Source organism: Urtica dioica, chromosome 1, assembly GCF_054948205.1.
Source record: "Urtica dioica subsp. dioica isolate 48M chromosome 1, U.dioica_male_clone48M_v1_H2, whole genome shotgun sequence".
NCBI classification, from domain to species: domain Eukaryota; kingdom Viridiplantae; phylum Streptophyta; class Magnoliopsida; order Rosales; family Urticaceae; genus Urtica; species Urtica dioica.
In genome coordinates, this window is record NC_142756.1 from 2,808,823 (window position 1) to 2,829,099 (window position 20,277).

At 38.5% G+C, this 20,277-nt stretch overlaps 3 protein-coding genes and 1 pseudogene across 3 annotated transcripts; all 4 read left to right on the top strand.

Annotated features, from left to right (window-relative positions):
* Positions 1-1,394: 1,394 nt before the first annotated feature.
* LOC149406335 (UPF0481 protein At3g47200-like) lies at positions 1,395-9,007 on the top strand. Its single transcript, XM_089626080.1, has 2 exons — positions 1,395-1,781; positions 7,733-9,007. Exons 1-2 carry the CDS (start codon positions 1,525-1,527, stop codon positions 8,880-8,882), a joined length of 1,407 nt encoding a protein of 468 aa, XP_089482206.1. The 5' UTR covers positions 1,395-1,524; the 3' UTR covers positions 8,883-9,007.
* A 2,858-nt stretch (positions 9,008-11,865) lies between these two features.
* On the top strand, positions 11,866-12,255 carry LOC149406336 (uncharacterized; annotated as a pseudogene).
* On the top strand, positions 12,238-12,978 carry LOC149406337 (uncharacterized). Its single transcript, XM_089612400.1, has 2 exons — positions 12,238-12,668; positions 12,735-12,978. Exons 1-2 carry the CDS (start codon positions 12,238-12,240, stop codon positions 12,976-12,978), a joined length of 675 nt encoding a protein of 224 aa, XP_089468526.1.
* Positions 12,979-18,532: 5,554 nt separating this feature from the next.
* Positions 18,533-19,639, top strand: LOC149406338 (UPF0481 protein At3g47200-like). The gene has a single exon (XM_089612482.1). It carries the CDS (start codon positions 18,533-18,535, stop codon positions 19,637-19,639), a length of 1,107 nt encoding a protein of 368 aa, XP_089468608.1.
* Positions 19,640-20,277: the final 638 nt, after the last annotated feature.

A 20,277-nucleotide genomic window follows, 5' to 3' on the forward strand; every position in this document is an offset into this window, starting at 1 on the left:
TAGATGCTCATACACATTTAAGTTATCATGAAGTCAAGGTGGGCTAAAGCCACTGCCACAAAATGAACTTTTAGATGCGATGTGTCGGATCTACTACTTATGTTTATATGCTTATACATACCGTTATGTACTCATGCTTATGAATTTATATGAACGTTTTTATATAAATGTGTTTCTATTAGTTTTTATGTTTTACAATATTTATAATTAATTTAAATGTATCTATATAATTAATTAATAAATAAAATAATAAAAAAATTATAAATAGATGCGAAATTTGTCGCATTTAAATACACCAATTCTTGTGCTCCGAAATTAGTTTAGATGTGGCAACATATGCGCCTTGTCGCCTCTAAATTTTAGTGGGACAAATGACGCATCTAAATTTCCTTTAAATACAACATTTCGATTTTTAAATATTTATCGCATCTATTAATCTCTTTTTTCTTAGTAATAACCGAGAAAAATAATCAACCGCATCAACATTAATAATAGACTTGTCTGAGCAAAGCGAGCCATCCGGTAACTTCACCTGAGAAAGGATATTTGGCATTACGTTCTCTAAACGTGGCATGAAAAAAAGACAGAATTATTATCTCCTTCAGGAGTCCTATTTTCACTCTTATTATTTTTTTTTACTAAGCAACATATTTTCCCTGTCAAGAGCAGTAATCAGATCCGGACAATAACTCTCAAAGAATTTTGGACGCCACACAAATATTACATTACAGTGCACTTTTAATCATGATCCCCACCACATTATTCTTCTATTTACCCCATTTCTTTATCACCTCGCACTCCTACATTCACCTTCTGCAGCTTTTCTCATAGGTTACAGCCAGTTTCTCATGAATTAAACTCTTGCATTCACATAAACTACGTGTCGTTTTGATTTCGTGTTGTTTACTCAAGTCTTTTATTGTCGTTTATTGTAAGTCTGAAGACACTGGTATTTAAAAGGGAATTCTTTTTATTAATTCCTTTTTACACAACACAATTTGAAATACAATTCTCTCTCGTTTCTTACCGATCGAGATTTCTTTTGTTCATCTTCATCTTCTTCCATTCTTCAGTTCTCAGTTTCAATATATTTTGTTGTTAATATTATTATTATTAAATTTAGTGACTAAAAATTGAGAGCTAATTATATATATACATATATGTTTATTAAATTCGTAAATTAATGCATTCTGGCCTATAAAAGTATACCTTTAAGAAATCATTTAAAGGTAAAGGACCCACCACCACGTAGAAAAGTAAAGAATTCATTTGTTTTTTTCTCTTGTTTGAATCGTTGATCAATCGTGGTTCTGTGGAAAAGTGTATATATAAAGGACCCACCACTATCTGGAGCACAATAATACATTGTTAAGCCAGATATATCTGTTGAACTTGAATCGCATATCCTTCATAACATTATATTTAGAAAATTCCGATCGATCAGGAAATCCGTGGTTTATTAGTCGTTTTGTCCCATTTTTTAAGGTATGCAGTGATTGATATCATCAACCCAACCCAGTCACCATGGAAAAGAAGGACAAGGATAGCGACGTGGATTCCTTAGTGGATAAGCTAAGTAAAGAGATACTAGGGTCGCAAGAAGAGGAAAGACTGCCATTCATATTTATGGGGAAACGGATTAGTTGGATTGGTTGCATCCCCAAAATTCCGGAGGAAGTGTCCAAACACAACAACAGTGCATACTCGCCTTATGCCTTTTCCATCGGTCCCTATCACCGTTCAAACCCCCTCACAAAGGCTACACACAGAATCAAGATCAGGTACTTTGGCCATCTACAAAATTTGATCACAAAATAAAATAAATGTACGTGCAAGTAATTAATCTTTTTAGAACTTGAACAACATATTTCCACATTTGTTACGGAACATGATATCTTTAATTCGAACACATTGACCCTGTTACTCAATCGTGTCTTGAATAAATAGTTGCGCAGAATCTTGGACAACTGGAACGTTTTTCCAAATTAAAACCATTCTACATACAGGACTTGACAAGTTTGTTTTGTTTTGTTTTTTTGTTTTTTTTTTTTTAAGTTCTTCAGATTTTGAATATGAATGCTGTAACATAAATGAAAGAAACTAATAAGATTAGAGAATTAACATAAATAACCGATATTTGAAATAAAATTCCATGTCGAACAACAAAACAAAGAAAATAAATAGGAATACATAATTTAAAGAAAAATTAGTCGATCTAAACCACATCAAACGTTGCAATTGTAATCTAGCCAACGTTTCGTTTAATTTTCGAATCTAGCCAAATTTGATGACGTGTCATATTTATGTAAGACGGTATTTACTATATTAGCCTTGGTTTGGTTTAAAAAATACTAGCCCACGTTTTGAAACTTGGTTTTGTAGCTGAATTTGTTATATTTGGTTTATAATTCGAATTTTAAAAAAAATTCTATATTTGGCAAAGTTGGTTATTGAGCGTTTTTTTCTTTAATGAACATTATAGCCGTGTAAGCAAATACAGTGTAAATGTTCGTAAATTTTTGTTAATCTCCGTTGCTTTGTTAATTTCTGTTAATTATGGTAAATTTACATATGTGCAGGTAGAGCCGATTTCTTTCCTTTCCTTTAATACGCATTTAATACGGTATTTTTGTTTTCTAAATTTATTTTCTAATTTTGAACGGAATTCTATCATAATTACGTGTATTCATTATCTTGTTTGACTTTATTCAATCAAATAAATATTTCCTTTCCCTTTTAATTACATCACCGAATCTCCTATTATGAATTCAAAAAGCTGAAATAAAATTGCTGAAATTATAGCCGTGTAAGCAAATACAGTGTAAATGTTTGTAAATTTTTGTTAATCTCCGCTGATTTGTTAATTTATGTTAATTATGGTAAATTTTTTGTGCATTTATTGCATTAAATTTTCTCTTTTAATTACATCACCGAATCTCCTATTAAATTAACTAAATATCCAATTAAATTGCGAAAAAATATGAAATTAATTGGCTGTATACAATTCAAACTGGTCAAACGTGGGCTAGTGTTTTGATCAAGTAAGTATAAGAAAAAGGGTAAATTAGGTATTTTATATCCGTAAATTTCAGTAAATGGCTAGATTGCAAAATTTACCAAACGTTGGCTAGATTCCAAAAACCATGTTTCAAAATGGCTACGTTGCTAGTTTACCCAAGTGAGGGCAACATATGGCTTCATGCACTTTTATTTTAATTAATGGTTAGATTATAAAATAACAAAATGTGAGCTAATTTGCAAATCTATATTTTTAATTGACTAGTTTGCTGAGCTACTCATACTAAAATTATATTTTATCTCTAAAAAAAAGAATATAAAATGTTTACGAAAGTGAACTTATAAAAAAAATTGAGATATCAGGGAATCAGCCCGAGGGCCTTTAAAACCAAAGTAACACTCACCAACTATCAAACCGATACCGATTTCGTGATAGAGAATGTGCACGTGCCATGTAGTATATATATATATATATATATATATATATATATATATATATATATATATATTATATTATGCTAAACACTAATTAATTATACACATAAATTTTGTATTATATCAGATGGTACCTTCTAGTTGTTGATTGAATTAGAATCTCAAGCATAAAGTCTTAATGCGGAATAATGCAAGGGTATTAGTATTACACAAAGTAAGTTGGAATAAAAAAGAATTCTAGTGTTCACATCTATATTTTCCAATTATTTTAGTGTAGGCACTTGGCCCGTTGTCTCTATGAGGATCCGTTCCTACGTACTATCTAACACGTTTTTATCTTAAACTGATTTATTCTCAAGAGTAACATATCATTTTTTTTCTTTCCCTAACAATTCTTGCGCTTGATATTCTATTTATGGGCGTGACGTGAGTACTACAAGGTATAATAATACCAATCCATTCTATTGAGATCAGACTGAGAGAGTGTTTGGGAGAGAACCATCTCGACTCAATGTGAGATCGAGTATGCAAAATTCACATTGACCAGAAAATGTACAGTGTATGTGTTTATATATACGGAGCAACTAACATAACTGACTTAGCCTATCCGCGCTATACACGTGTCTATACACAAGATAAAATAAAACAAAAGCAGAGACTAAAACGACTGCGTTTCATCTCTAATACGCCCCCTCAAGGTGGACGATACATGTAAAAGAAGGACATCTTGCCCATAAGAAAACGTAGAACAGGCGTGCCAAGAGGCTTCGTCAGCAAGTCGGCGAGTTGCTGAGTAGTTCGGACAGGGAGAAGCTTCAAAGCGCCAAGTTGGAGATGATGCCGGACGAAATGACAATCCACTTCAATGTGCTTTGTGCGTTCGTGAAACGCAGGATTAGTGGCAATATGAATCGCCGCAGTGTTATCACAAAAAAGACCCGCCTTCGCAGATGGCGTGATCTGGAAGTCACACAACAGTTGCTGAAACCAAAGAACTTCACTCGTGGCGGCGGCAATAGCACGATACTCTGACTCGGCAGAAGAACGAGCGACAGTAGACTGCTTTTTGGATTTCCAGGAGATGAGAGAATCTCCCAAGAAGACACAGAAGCCAGTCACTGACCGCCGAGTAGCATGACACGTCGCCCAGTCAGCATCCGAGAAAGCCTTGAGCTGGAGCGTGGAAGAGGCAGGATAAAGTAACCCCAACCCGGGTTGAGACTTGATATATCGAAGCAAGTGATCAAGATCAGGAGAGTTCTCAATAACTGGATCAGGATCCTCATAGGCCTCAGCTAGGACACAACTAGAGGTAGGGAGTGCCAAATCTGCAAAGGGATCAACAGGGTCTTCCAGATTTGTGAGAGTGATAAAAGGAAAAATATTCTCATGAAAGATGACATCTCGTGAGATAAATATTTCCAGTTTATCAATATCGAATAACCGATATCCCTTCATTCCCTGAGGATACCCAAGCATAACACACCGGCGAGCCCTTGGATCAAACTTTGTTCTCTTAGCTGTGAGTGTAGAGGCATAGACCAAACAGCCAAAGACTTTGAGCGTGGAATAGTCAAAATCCTTGTCAAAGAGTAGTTGATAGGGTGACTTGTTTCCCAAGACATGAGACGGCGCGCGATTGATCAGAAATACAGCTGTCAAGACACATTCTGACCAAAACTTGAGGGGCACTCTAGACTGAAAGTACAGGGCGCGAGCAACATTGAGAAGGTGTTGAGGCTTGCGTTCAACTACCGAGTTCTGTTGTGGAGACTCAACACATGAGAACTGATGAGGCCTGTTTTGGAGAAGTACTCAGCAAACACTAACTCACGAGCATTGTCTGTGCGAAACTGTTGGATTTGTTTGCCAAATTGTGTCATCACCATAGCACAAAATCTTGGAATCAGAACATGAACATCAGACTTTGCCTTCATCAAGTATATCCAAGTAAATCGAGAGTGATCATCTACTATGGTGAGAAAAAATCTATGTCCAGAGTGGGAATCCACATGATATGGACCCCACACATCACAATGAACCAAATCAAAACGGTAATCAGATAGTCTATTTGAAGAGACAAATGGTAAACGTCGTTGCTTAGCCAGTGGACAAACACTACACGGACAAGCTTTACTATTGGATGAGTAATTCAAAACGTTTTTCAAAGTCTCCATTTTCTTGAATGACAAGTGACCTAATCTATCATGCCATAGCTGTGATGAAGCTTGATGAACTTGCACGTCTGTTGTAGCCGGTCCATCTATGACATAAAGGTCTCCACGCTTCTCACCCCTGCCAATCGTTGTCCTGTTGCGAGTATCCTGAATGACGAAATCAACATCTGTAAATGTAACTTCAACACCAGACTGCTCAGTGATAGCTCCAACTGACAGTAAGTTGAACTTGAATCCAGGGACATACAACACACTTCTCAAAACCAGATTATTGTTGAGTCTGACATCTCCAAACAAATGAACTGGTATGACAGTATGGTTGGGTAGTGTAACAGTAGCACCACTGATGGGCTTGAGGCTTATGAACTGAGAGCTATGAGTACATATGTGCTTGGAAGCTCCAGAATCTGAAAGCCATACTGTATGTGTATTTGACAAATAATCACAAGAGTTGGCATAGTAACAGGCACCTGTGACATAGGTAGTCTGATTGACATCTGAATTGGATGAGCTAGGCTTGGAGGTTTTCATGTGACTGGAGAGCATCGCCATCAACTGGTTGCACTGCTCATACAACTGAGCCGTTGTTAGCTGGTCTTGATCCTCATGCTTGACTGCCTGATCTTTAACCTCAGCACAATTGACCTGACTCTTCGGCTTCCTGCTCCCCGGGGGATAGCCATGGAGTTTGTAGCACTTGTCAGCAGTGTGGCCTGGGATCTTGCAATGAGCACACGTCGGTTTCTCCTTGTCCTTTTTGTATGTCTTCTTCTGCAAGTCATCTTTCACTGCCATCGCCACAGTACTGGTTTGTTCCACATTGCCGTGCTCGTTTCCAACACTTCGCTGTTTCTCCTCTTGTGTAATTAATGCAAACACCTTGTTGATTGCAGGAATGGGATCCATGAGTAGCACTTGACTCCTCACTGCTGAGAATGAGTCATTGAGTCCCATAAGGAAGCTCATGACATACTCATTTTGGAAGAACTCATTAAGTTTCTTCACACCTCCACATTTACACGTTCCACATGTGCAATTTGGTCGAAAATTGTTCAACTCCTCCCAAATCGCTTTCAACCTTGTGAAGTACATCCCAATCGATCGCTGATCTTGAGTTAGGTTTGTGAGTTCTCGTTTCAATTGGAAAATGCGCGGTCCATTGGATTGCTGAAATCTCTCGTTCATATCATTCCAGATCTCCGCAGCTGATTCTCCGAACAAAATGCTCGATGAAATTTCCTTCGAAACAGAGTTCAACAACCAAGAGATCACGATATGGTTGTTGCGTCTCCATGAATTCAATAGGTGTGGATCAGATCCATCAGGTTTCACGATAGATCCATCAACAAACCCTAACTTGTTCTTCACTGACAGCGCAATCAACATCGATCGATTCCACGACGCATAATTATCTCCATTCAGCAATTGAGATACGAGAACTGTACCTGGATTGTCTGAATGATGAAGATAATATGCACTCAGTGGATCATCGATTACTGACCTTCGTGAAGCTCCGAACGCTGAATTCTCCGTCGAGGTGTTGCTCTGTTCCTCCATTCACTTAGTGCCAGAAACAGAGTATCGCCGATGACTCGAGTTCAGGTAAAGACGAAGCTCCAAAATGCTCTAACAATGGCGGAATTTAGAGCTCTGATACCATATTGAGATCAGACTGAGAGAGTGTTTGGGAGAGAACCATCTCGACTCAATGTGAGATCGAGTATGCAAAATTCACATTGACCAGAAAATGTACAGTGTATGTGTTTATATACACGGAGCAACTAACATAACTGACTTAGCCTATCCGCGCTATACACGTGTCTATACACAAGATAAAATAAAACAAAAGCAGAGACTGAAACGACTGCGTTTCATCTCTAATACATTCATCTAGGAACTCTAGTAGAAATTGTATTAAGAACTAACTTAGAGGTTCCCAGATTACGTTTTAAACTAGTTGACAGTTACATATAATAATTAGCTTAGTGCCGAAAACCCCTTTCCTTATGAGTTTGTACGTGAGGTGTTTGAAATTTTGGTCATACATTTAATTTGTGTGAACTATAGTAGAATGATATAATATTTTCCTTCAAATGTTATAGCTACATGCTGGCTCTCATTACTGGACAGAGCAAGGATCGTCAAGAAATTCTAAAAGCTGTCGTGGAGGCCGTGAGAGGAAAAATAAATGTACTTCGCATGTACTACAACAAAATGATGAACACTTTCTCTGACACAGAACTCACTGAAGTTTTGGTAGTAGATGGGTGCTTCATCCTGGAGCTATTTTTTCAGAACGCTGATCGAAGCACTTTTAGCAATTGCCCATTGTTCAACATGCCACGTGTGCGCCAGCAACTGAATCACGACCTCATTCTGCTGGAGAACCAAATTCCGTGGAAAACTCTTGAGATACTGTGGGACTGCATGGATAATATCCAACGCACCGATGAAGTGAATCTCACTGCTCTCGCCCTCGACTTTTTCCGCCCAGTTTTGGTCGGAAAAGTGAAAGATGAATCCTGGGATATTAAATCACGTTTAACATGCGCTGTTAGCTATGAAATGGGATTCTGGCCGAATCACATTCTCGATTTGCTTAGAGCATTTTTAATTAATTCTAGATTTAGGTTTCACGATATAAATATGATGAGTTGCGATGACCTCGAGCCCGCCATGCTCTCAGCCACAACCCTTGACGAGTCTGGAATCAAAATCGAGACCGAAGTAGTAGACAATGCCAGGCGATCGATACTCGACGTGAGATTCAAGGACGGGCATCTGGTGATCCCGCAGCTAAAAGTCCACGGCGTCACCGACGCTCTCTTTCGCAACATCGTAGCTCTCGAGGTCTACGCACCAAAATATCACAGCGCCGTCGTCACCGCTTACGTCAAGCTCCTCAACGACCTTGTTCAGACCACGGCAGACATGAATCTGTTGTGCCGCAAAAAGGTCATCCACAACATGTTGCGCAGCGACAAGGCCACCCAAATCTTCAGCCAATCCTCCGAACACAATATGCACGTCAAAGATGATTACTACTTTTCACTCATTCAGGAGATAGACGAGTATTGTCTGCGCAAAAACAGTTACTGCCTACGCCGCTGGCGGGTCTACGTGCGAGACCTTAAGATTGTCTATTTCAGCCACCCGTGGGCCGTCATGTCTACCTTCGCCGCGTGTTTTATACTCGTTATGACTTTCTTGCAGACCTATTTTACATTTATGGCCTATAAGATGCAGACCTAATGCTCTTGTTCATTGTAGCCCATTTTTACTGATTGTTTTCAATTAAGACATATCAAGTGTGTTTGAGACTCTTGCTTTTTATTTTTGCGTTATTAATTCGTAACCTACCTCTTGGCGTTTGTAATCTTGTCTTGGATTGATGTTGTTATTAGCTTAGTTTATTTGTGTTTCTTGAAGATATTTTGATGGATATGTTTTGCCCAATATTTAGACTGATATAGGATATGCATATACGAAAACAATGCGCTTTATGGAAACAGGGTAAGGGCTCTGGTAGGTAACACGTTAAAACAAGTAGTTATTATCTAGGACCTATGTCCCAATTAGCAAACATTTCTATGTCAATCCACACATTATGCAGCTTGCAGTGTTCTATTGAAAGCCACTTTGTTAATTGAGAATTGTAAAGCACTAATCCTATTAAAACATGAGTATTTCATTCTAGCCTACGTTTCTTTTTCTTTTGAAAAGTAGCCATTCGCTGATGTGGCAGGATAAAAAACATGATGAAATCTCTCTTTTATCCTTTCTTTATTGTACGATTTTTATTTTAATTTTTTTGTCTAGAAGTTACTATTTTATTGTAACGTTGAATACATTAAATAACTGATATTGTTCCCTTAATGTTGGAAACGGTTATTGCTCTTATTTGACACGGTTATTTCCTTCGTATGAATTTGAATTGTTATTTCAGCGTTTTTCTATTTGGTTTACGATTTTATTCAAATTTATACAGTAAATATTCATTAATAATCGTTAATAGTCTACTATTAACCATGTTTCTAGTTTTTTTTTCCTTAATCCTGTATAGTTAATAATCGTTCATAATATTATGTGTAGACATTTGTTGTCTAGTGTTTTTCTTTTAAGTAATAATCGTTAATAATTTTTTGCGTTTTCATATTTTTAATTTTGCAATTTTGATTTGCTTTAAATTTGCATTATGTAGTTTTTTTTTTGTTTCTTTCCGAGAGTAGATTTAAAAGAAAAAAAAAACTAATTAATGGTTGCTTAAATTAAGGAATTAGTTACAAGATTATTTTTTTTTCCTTTTTATTTCTTAATTATATCACTTATACATGATGGAATTTATTTAGGGGTAATGAAGTCTTTTTTCCGACGGTAATAAATTCGCCTGGCTAATAAACATAAATTACCTAAACGGTGGCTAAAATGCAATTTTAAATTTGAAAATGGCTAAAAATCTACACTGGCCATATGTGAGAGAGTGCCTAATGACAATCTCTAGGCTACATAATAATTAATATTGGTTGATTCTCATATCATGTGCAAAAGACTCTTTCCCATATAAAAATATCACAAACGCACTACTTTATTTCATTTACTTTTTTTGTGAAAAAATTATGCGGACTCGGTACTCCTCATGACCTATGGTTTCGTCGAGGTTGGAATCAGGCACGACTCAGTCCAAGTGTTATCTGCTCTTGTATATTTATTTTACTTTATTTTTTCGGTGATTAATTTACTCTAGCGAATAGCGATGAGAGTGGAATAGCAGAATCTAAACAATTTGTTATACTTCGAATAAAAGAAAAAGAAAAACAAAAAAATCTCTCAGACTATACCAACGTTGAATTTCTAATTTAGCCAACGTTTTAAGCATGTTTAAAATCTAGCTATATTTGCTGACATGACTTCATTTTAGACGAAAAAAAAAAAACATTTCAAAACTTACAAATGTTTATGTTAAAGGAAACAAAGTCTCATCCCATTAATAAGATCAATACAAACTGTCACCTTCAATGTATTTTTTTTTTAGTTTTTAACGACTTCAATAGAAGCTGGGCATACTACAGAAGAAGCAACGCGTCGAAGACTTAGTATTAATTTATTTTAATGCCACTTGGATTTTCTTTTTCTCTTGTATGAATTAGCCAGTCATAGTCTTATTTTATTATTATAATTATTTAATAGCATCATATGGTATGGATGTAAAGTCAACGTACATGCAGAGTTGAGCCAGATGTATTTGTCAAACCATATGCTTCATTATCGATCCAACCTCACATCGCATCTATTGAGCTTCTTATAAAAAAAGCCGTGTGCCATATTTTGTGATACTCAGAGATTGCTAGCTAGCACCACAAGGATCACCTTATATCAAGGAGATGGAAGTAAGCAATAACTACGGCGATGTTGATTTCATTGTGGATTTGCTGCATAACGAGTTACCCATACCGGGACGGAGTGATGATAAATTGCTTCTCTGGAGGATTGGGAAGGGTAGTATCGCCAAAATCCCAGAGGAAGTGTTCAAACTCAACGAAAAGGCATACACGCCTTATGCCTTTTCCATCGGCCCCTATCACCGCTCAAACCCCCGCACAAAGGCTACCCACGCAATCAAGCTCAGGTATTTTTGCGTAACCACATTTTATGTTAAACCTAACTGACTTTTAATTAGTAATATATTGTCTATTCTTACTTTGTACATCGTTTATTCTTACTTTGTATTTACAAATTTATAAGTAACTAAGCCACCAAATTAAATAGTCATTATTATAGTGATGTGTTTGTTGAATAATTAAACTTGATTTTGGGTTATAGTATTTGGGCCTAGTTATTTCTAGTTGTAGTTTGGGCTTTTAGTATTTTGGGCCCATTTTAGTTGTCATCTTTCTAGAATACTCTTGATGCGTCTAGAGTCTTTAGGTGTAAAAAATTCTAGAATAATCTTGTATTTTCCTAAAGTGTCATTAATTAGGAGAATTCTCTAGAAAATGTTGTATCTAGAGAATTCCATAGACTAGTATAAATAGAGATGTAATCCTACATTTTGGGATCAAGCCAAAATAAAAAGTTCTCCTTTCTACAAATAAATTTTCTACATCTCTAGTTCTTACCCAAGCCTCCAAATTTTCAAACCTCTTCCCTAAACACCCAAAATACTTAAACACTTTCTCCACATACCCAAAACTTCCTTCCAACAAAGTGGTATCAGAGCTACAAGATCCTCCTAAAGATGGCGAATAGCGGTGTTCCCTTCCAAGTCCCTATGCTCACGAAGAGCAACTATGAAAACTGGAGTCTTAGAATGGTGGCTCTCCTTGGTGCACACGACGTGTGAGAGATAGTCGAGAAAGGCCACGCTGACCCGGAGAACGAAGGTAGTCTATCTCAAACTCAAAAGGATAGTTTGAGAGACTCAAGGAAGAGAGACAAGAAGGCTCTCTGTCTAATCTACCAAGGGTTAGATGAAGACACGTTTGAGAAGGTCTCGGGAGCAAAGTCGGCCAAAGAAGCTTGGGAGAAGCTTCGAACCTCTTACAAGGGAGCGGATCAAGTCAAGAAGGTACGTCTTCAAACTTTAAGATGAGAGTTTGAAGCCTTGCACATGAGAGAAGGTGAACTCGTCTCCGATTATTTCTCGAGAGTCTTGACGGTTACCAATTACCTCAAAAGAAACGGCGAGAAGTTAGATGACGTGAGAATCATGGAGAAGGTTCTTAGATCCATGGATTCGAAGTTTGAGCATATCGTCACTGTCAACGAAGAGACGAAGGACTTGGAGGCCATGGCAATGGAGCAACTCATCGGGTCGCTTCAAGCTTATGAAGAAAAGAAAAAGAAGAAGGAAGATATCGTGGAGCAAGCACTCAAGACACGAGTTGATTCGATAAATGAAGATCGCGGTGGAAGCCAACAAAGAAGAGGTGGCGGTCAAGGACGAGGATGTGGACGAGGTTGGAGGCCCAATGACGACAACAACAACCAAAGAGGAGAAAGCTCATCCAGAGGTCGTGGGAAAGGAGCCACAAAACCAAGGTAAGACAAGTCACAGATCAAATGCTACAATTGCGAGAAGTTTGGGCATTATGCTTCCGAATGTAGAGCTCCACGCAACAACAGAGTTGAAGAGAAGGCCAACTACGTTGAAGAAAGAACTCAAGAAGACGCGACGTTACTGTTGGCTCACAAGGACAATGAAAGGGGTGGAGATACACAATGGTATCTCGACAGCGGCGCGAGCAACCACATGTGCGGACGAAAAAGCATGTTCATAGAGTTTGACGAATCGGTGAAGGGGAACGTTGCTTTCGGAGATGAATCAAAGGTGGCGGTGAAAGGTAAATGAAACATTCTCATTCGACTGAAGAATGGCGATTATCAATTCATTTCCAATGTCTACTACGTACCAAACATGAAGAGCAACATCTTGAGCCTAGGACAACTCTTAGAGAAAGGTTATGATATTCGATTGAAAGATAGTAACCTTTCTATAAGAGACAATGCGAACAAATTCATTGCTAAGGCGCCGATGACAAGAGATAGGATGTTCATCCTCAACATTCAAAATGACGTCGCACAATGTCTCAAGATGTGCTACAAGGAGGAGTCGTGGCTTTGGCATCTTCGATTTGGGCATCTCAACTTTGGAGGATTGGAGCTGCTCTCCAAGAAGGAAATGGTCAAAGGATTGCCCTCCATCAGCCACCCAAATCAAGTCTGTGAAGGATGTCTACTCAGAAAGCAATTCAAAATGAGCTTTCCAAATGAGTCAAGCTCAAGAGCACAGAAGCCGTTGGAACTCATACACACAGATGTGTGCGGTCCGATCAAGCCAAGATCACTTGGTAAGAGTAACTACTTCCTTCTCCTTATTGATGATTATTCAAGAAAAACATGGGTATACTTCTTGAAGAAGAAATCCGAAGTGTTTGAGAACTTCAAAAAGTTCAAAGCCCATGTTGAGAAGGAAAGTGGCCTTGTGATCAAAGCCATGAGATCCGATCGAGGATGAGAGTTCACTTCAAACGAGTTCCAGAAGTATTGCGAAGACAACGGTATTCGTCGACAGCTAACGGTGCCAAGAACCCCCCAACAAAACGGAGTGACGGAGAAGAAGAATAGAACAATCCTTGAGATGGCGAGGAGCATGCTCAAGAGCAAGAGACTACCAAAGGAGTTATGGGCAGAAGCAGTAGCATGCGCGGTTTATCTATCAAACCGATCCCCGACGAGAAGCGTCTTGGGAAGAACTCCACAAGAAGCATGGAGTGGATGAAAGCCCGGAATTTCTCATCTCAGAGTTTTTGGAAACATAGCTCACGCTCATGTACCGGAAGAAAAGAGAAGCAAAATAGATGACAAGAACGAGAAGTACATCTTCATCGGCTACGACACCAACTCCAAAGGCTACAAGCTCTACAATCCAGATACGGGGAAGACGATCATCAGCCAAAATGTCATCTTCGATGAAGAAGGAGAATGGGATTGGAGATCGAGCAATGAAAATTTTAACTTCTTTCCATGATGGGAATTTTCTTAACTAAAGAAAAATTCTACACGACGCAAGCGAACGTGTCGTCAAGTAATAGAGTGCAAAAGCACGGATATCGATCCCACAAGGACTCTAGACTATTTCCGAAGCAAACTCACTAGCTTTCTTTTTCGAGTTATGGAAAATGAAAAATGGGGGTTTTTGATTGTTTTGAGAACAAGATGAAAAGTAAACAAAAGTGAAAACACTATTTAAGCACAAGTTAAAAGGAAGGGGCACGATTTTGTTATTTCATCGAGTCGGTCGGTCAAGAACGATTCTAAGCTCGGGTTTAGAGTGTTAAAACTTAGTCTCAATCCCTCCTATAACATTCACTACTCTCTCTCGAGTCTTTAGGAATCTAGCTATGTGTCAAACTTACACCTCTCGGTTTGGGTTCTATTAAAGCACAAAACCGCATTTAGCCCGGGATTTCAATCAACTACAACTACCCCCTAGTCTTTCTATAGCTCTAGGAAGGTAAAAGATGAGATTGGGTAGAGCTCACTCGTTTATTACCTCTCGGTGTCTAAACTCGTCTAAGATTCACTAACTAGGTAGCTACTCTAGTTAGCGCTAACACACACCCATACCCATAGAGTTTCACTCTCAACCCAACCATGAAGCACCAATCTAATCCAAATGTTTGACCAACCAACTCAACTACTCAACTACATCGCACCCCAAATCTATTTAGCTACCCATCATTAAGAATAAACAAAGTAAAATTGAAATAAGTAAAAGAAGTAAAACAATAAAGAAACAAGACATTGAATGCTAATCTCAACAACCAAATAAAGCTTCCATTAAACTCAAGCACTACTTCAATATTCCACTTAGATAAAACAATAAAGTAATCACAATACTCAATGCTCAATAAATAAAGGTAGTTAACCAAAAACTCAAATAGAATATTTGAAAGCTTAAAATATGTTCAACAAAGCAAAAAGTGAAGTAAATAAATAAATAACTATAAATAAAAGAGATAGAGTTAAGGATGAACAAATGGAGGTGATGAGGATGATGGAGGTTGTCACTTCTCCCTCTTCTTCTTCACTCTCAAGCTCATGAACCAAATGAGTGCCAAACCCTAGCTTTCCCTCTCTCACTTTCTCTTTCTAGTTTTTCAAACAAAAGTAAAAGTGTTCTATTCTCGAGCCTCCTCTCCTCCCTCTTTGAATAAGTGTATAAGAGGGTTTAAGAGAGGTTTTCGGAGCAAATATGGACCCTTGGATGAGATCCAAGGGCCAGAAATGATTTAAAAGACGAGCTCCAAAATGCTGAAAAAGCAAATAACAGGCGCGCCGCGCCACTCGTGAATTTCTAAAGGCGCGCTGCGCCTCTCTTGCGCGTCGTCCGCTCGAGCTCTCGGTGTAAAATTTAAGCACCAGGGCGCGGCGCACCATACAATAGGCGCGGCGCGCCAACCTTGAAACGTTGACTTCTTGTTTGACCGTCGTTGACTTTTGTTGACTTAACTTCAAAAGGCCATAACTGCCTCGATTTAGCTCCGATTCAGCCCGTTTTCGCACCACAGCCTTCTCTCACTCTCTTTATCCTGAAAACATAATAAAACTACAAAATAACATAAAAAAAACTAAGAACAAGTTCCGATCCTTATCTAAGAGCCATAGATAAGTGTGAATGAATCTCACTTATCATTCCACAATTTGAAGAAGATGGTGTGGAGCAGCCAGAGCAACCAAGAGAAGATGCGGCTACCCCACCGACTTCACCAACTCCGAGTTCTCAAGAAGGCGAAAGTTCAAGTGAAAGGACTCCCTACTTTAGAAGCTTGCAAGAGTTATACGAGGTAACAGAAAATCAAGACAACCTCACCCTCTTTTGTCTATTTGCGGATTGCGAGCCTATGAACTTTCAAGAAGCCGTAGAAAAGAAGACTTGGAGAAACACCATGGATGAAGAGATCAAGGCAATAAAGAAGAATGATACCTGGGAGTTAGCTTCACTTCCAAAAGGGCACAAGGCGATCGGTGTGAAGTGGGTCTACAAGGAAAAAAAGAATTCCAAAGGAGAAGTTGAAAGATACAAGGCGAGATTGGTGGCGAAAGGATATAGCCAAAGAGTCGGCATCGACTATGACGAGGTATTTGCTCCTGTTGCTCGACTAGAAACTGTTAGACTAATCATATCGTTAGCGGCTCAAAACAAATGGAGGATACATCAGATGGATGTCAAATCCACATTCTTAAATGGAGTTCTTGATGAAGAAGTCTACATCGAGCAACCACAAGGCTATGAAGTTAAAGGAGAAGAAGACAAAGTCTTGAGGCTGAAGAAGGCGCTCTATGGGCTGAAGCAAGCCCCGAGAGCTTGGAATGCTCGAATCGATAAGTACTTCAAAGGAAGAGGCTTCATCAAGTGTCCATATGAGCATGCACTTTATATCAAAATTAAAAACGATGATATATTGATTGTATGCTTGTATATAGACGACTTGATCTTCACAGGGAGCAATCCAAGCATGTTTGAGGAATTCAAGAAAGAGATGACGAAAAGAGTTTGAGATGACTGACATTGGATTCATGTCTTACTACCTCGGTATTGAAGTGAAACAAGAAGACAATGGAATCCTCATTAGTCAAGAAGGCTATGCCAAAGAGGTGCTCAAGAAGTTCAAGATGGATGACTCAAACCCAGTCAGCACGTCAATTGAATGTGGAATCAAGCTGTCAAATCACGAGGAAAGAGAAAACGTTGATCCAACATTCTTCAAGAGTTTGGTTGGAAGCCTGCGATACTTGACGTGTACGAGGCCTGATATCTTGTATGTTGTGGGAGTCATCAGTCGACACATGGAGCATCCGACTACCACTCATTTGAAGGCGGTAAAGAGGATTCTTCGCTATACGACAAACTTTGGCTTGTACTACACTGCTTCTAATGATTACAAGCTTCTTGGATATAGCGATAGCGACTGGGGTGGAGACATAGACGATCGAAAAAGCACAAGTGGCTTCGTGTTCTACATTGGAGACACAGCCTTCACGTGGATGTCGAAGAAACAACCGATTGTCACTCTTTCTACTTGCGAGGCGGAGTACGTAGCTGCCACTTCATGTGTCTGCCATGCAATCTGGTTATGAAATCTATTAAAGGAGTTGAGTGTACCGCAATAGGAGCCGACCAAGATCTTCGTGGACAACAAGTCAGCAATAGCCTTGGCGAAGAACCTAGTCTTCCATGATCGGAGTAAGCACATTGACACACTCTATCACTACATTAGAGAGTGTGTTACCCAAAAGGAGGTGCAAGTGGAGTATGTGAAGACCCATGACCAAGTAGCCGATATCTTCACCAAGCCCCTCAAGCACGAAGACTTTGTCAAGTTAAGAACTTTACTTGGAGTAGCAAAATCAAGTTTAAGAGGGGGTGTAGAATAATTGAACTTGATTTTGGGTTATAGTATTTGGGCCTAGTTATTTCTAGTTGTAGTTTGGGCTTTTAGTATTTTGGGCCCATTTTAGTTGTCATCTTTCTAGAATACTCTTGATGTGTCTAGAGTCTTTAGGTGTAAGAAATTTTAGAATAATCTTGTATTTTCCTAAAGTGTCATTAATTAGGAGAATTCTCTAGAAAATGTTGTATCTAGAGAATTCCATAGACTAGTATAAATAGAGATGTAATCCTACATTTTGGGATCAAGCCAAAATAAAAAGTTCTCATTTCTACAAAGAAATTTTCTACCTCTCTAGTTCTTACCCAAGCCTCCAAATTTCCAAACCTCTTCCCTAAACACCCAAAATACTTAAACACTTTCTCCACATACCCAAAACTTCCTTCCAACAGTGTTATTGTTTTGAACATTTCTAGCCTTTCACTTAAGTTGTTGGAGTCTATGATTTATTTACAATTATTAACGATTACTTGCAATTATTAACATCTTTTTTGGTTTTGTTAATAAAATCTTTTGGTTATTTACTTCAAATTTATATAAAAAAAAAAATTGACTATATGGTAAAACTTGAGTTTTTTTTTTTTTTTTTATTTATAAATATCTAATGAGCCCTTGTATATATAATCTGCATGCAACAAGTGATTTCGAAGAAAATAGAAAATCCCTAAAGAATATTTTATCTCATATAATAGCTCAAGTTGAGGAAATTATTTGAGTGAGACGCCACACATCGGAAAAAAAATGATGGGTTTGACCGGATTTTTATTCCTTGTCGCAAGAGATCTGAAATCCGTTATTAACTGAGCAAGATTAAAGCTAATATGAATGAGAAAATGATGACCGAAGACTAATTATAGAGGATAAATAATTTAAATATCGTATTATGATATCTTTAGCGTTATCCATTGTAACCCTAAAATGATAACGTATTACTTCAAACTTTGTAGGTACATGGCTGATCTCCTTCGTCGTAAGGATGCCGATCCTCGTGTAACTCTAAGAGCTATCACGAAGGCAATGATGAGCATGTTACATAACTTTCGCCTTTACTATGACAAAACGATAGATTTTTTCTCAGACACAGAACTCACTGAAGTTTTGGTACTAGATGGGTGCTTCCTCATCGAACTCTTTCTTAAGAACCGTGATGAATTAACATGGGAAACAAGTGATGACCAAATATTCAGCTTGCCTCACATACGCCAACAACTATACCACGACCTCATACTCTTGGAGAACCAACTTCCCTGGACAACGCTAGAGACTGTGCATATGTGCATGAACTTGCACATGTGTCCTATTTCTCTCGTCATCGACTTCTTTCCCCCCGTTTTCTTCCGAGCAACAAAGGCCCAAATTTCTCATATTTGGCTCGACGACGATCCTACACGGATGATACCGAATCACATTCTTGATTTTGCTAGAACATCACTAGTTCATGGAGTATCGGACTCGTTTAAAGGATTGGGGGCTGGTGATTGTCTCGAGCCCGTCATGCTCTCAGCCACAACTCTTGACGACTCTGGAATCAAAATTATGACCGTCCCAGGTGCAGAGGGGTGCGTACTCAACATCGAATTCAATGACGGGGTTTTAAGGATCCCACAGTTATACGTCAACGCCGTCACCGACGCTCTCTTTCGCAACCTCGTAGCTCTTGAGCTCTATGCCTCGGACTACAGGGCCTTAATCAGCTCTTACGTCAAGTTCTTCGATGACCTTGTTCAGACCACCGCAGACATGAAACTGCTGTGCGACAAAAAGCTCATCCACAACCTGTTGCGCCTCGACCAGGCCACTAAGATCTTCAACCATATATCCGAACATAATTTGTACGTCAAAGATAGTTTCTATTTTAGACTCATTTACGATATCGAAAACTATTGCCAACGCAGAAGGGGTTACTACCCGCGTCGTTGGAGGGTCTACAGACGAGAGCTTAAGACTGTCTATTTCAGTCATCCATGGGCCGTCATTTCTGTCTTTGCCGCGTCTTTGATACTCATTATGACTTTCTTGCAGACCTTGTTTACAATCAAGTCGTATAATATTCACTAGTGTTGATAATGTTCTCTTGACTACACTATTCTGTTTACAAGGCTTAGCACATTTTCTTACATTTAATTTTCAATTCAGACAAAATGTCACTTACTGTCACGCGTCTCCATGTGTTTTTTCTTCTTCTTCTTCTTTTCTTCTAATCGGTTAAGGTGTCTGTAAATTAACCTTGTATTGGCTTGATGCGGTTTGGTTAGATTAATGGATCTACTTTCAACTAGATCGGAAAACTTCTTGATCAATACTTAGTATGGTTGTTTTTAAAGGATAATCACAATGTGCTTGACCTCTCGCCTTAATGATCGCACATTAAGATATAAGTAAGCCATGTTTCTTAAACTATGAATTCTCTATCACCAACTGGTGACCTTAGGCCGATCCCACACTCTTCTTCTTTGCGAGTCATGATCGACGTCATCGAGCTGCGCGAGAGACGTGGCAGTGCAAAGGAGTGTTTTAGAGAAGAAAATGGGGGTAAGTTGTTTTTGCTGCCGAGAAAAGTGAGGTTTTTTGTGAGCGGGGAGCGAGAATGAAAGGTTCCAGGAAAATAGGGAATGGGGTTAATATTTCATTATTGCATTTACATACATACACAATAACAGAGTCAAACATATAAATTAGGGGCTAATAATATGTTA

Bases quoted from the DNA above. Each gene is read 5' to 3' on its own strand.
- LOC149406335 (XM_089626080.1), top strand. From the start codon at position 1,525: ATGGAAAAGAAGGACAAGGATAGCGACGTGGATTCCTTAGTGGATAAG. The intron at 1,782-7,732 runs GTACTTTGGCCA...CAAATGTTATAG, and splicing joins ACACACAGAATCAAGATCAG to CTACATGCTGGCTCTCATTA.
- LOC149406337 (XM_089612400.1), top strand. From the start codon at position 12,238: ATGAGAGAAGGTGAACTCGTCTCCGATTATTTCTCGAGAGTCTTGACG. The intron at 12,669-12,734 runs GTAAGACAAGTC...TTCCGAATGTAG, and splicing joins AAAGGAGCCACAAAACCAAG to AGCTCCACGCAACAACAGAG.
- LOC149406338 (XM_089612482.1), top strand. From the start codon at position 18,533: ATGGCTGATCTCCTTCGTCGTAAGGATGCCGATCCTCGTGTAACTCTA.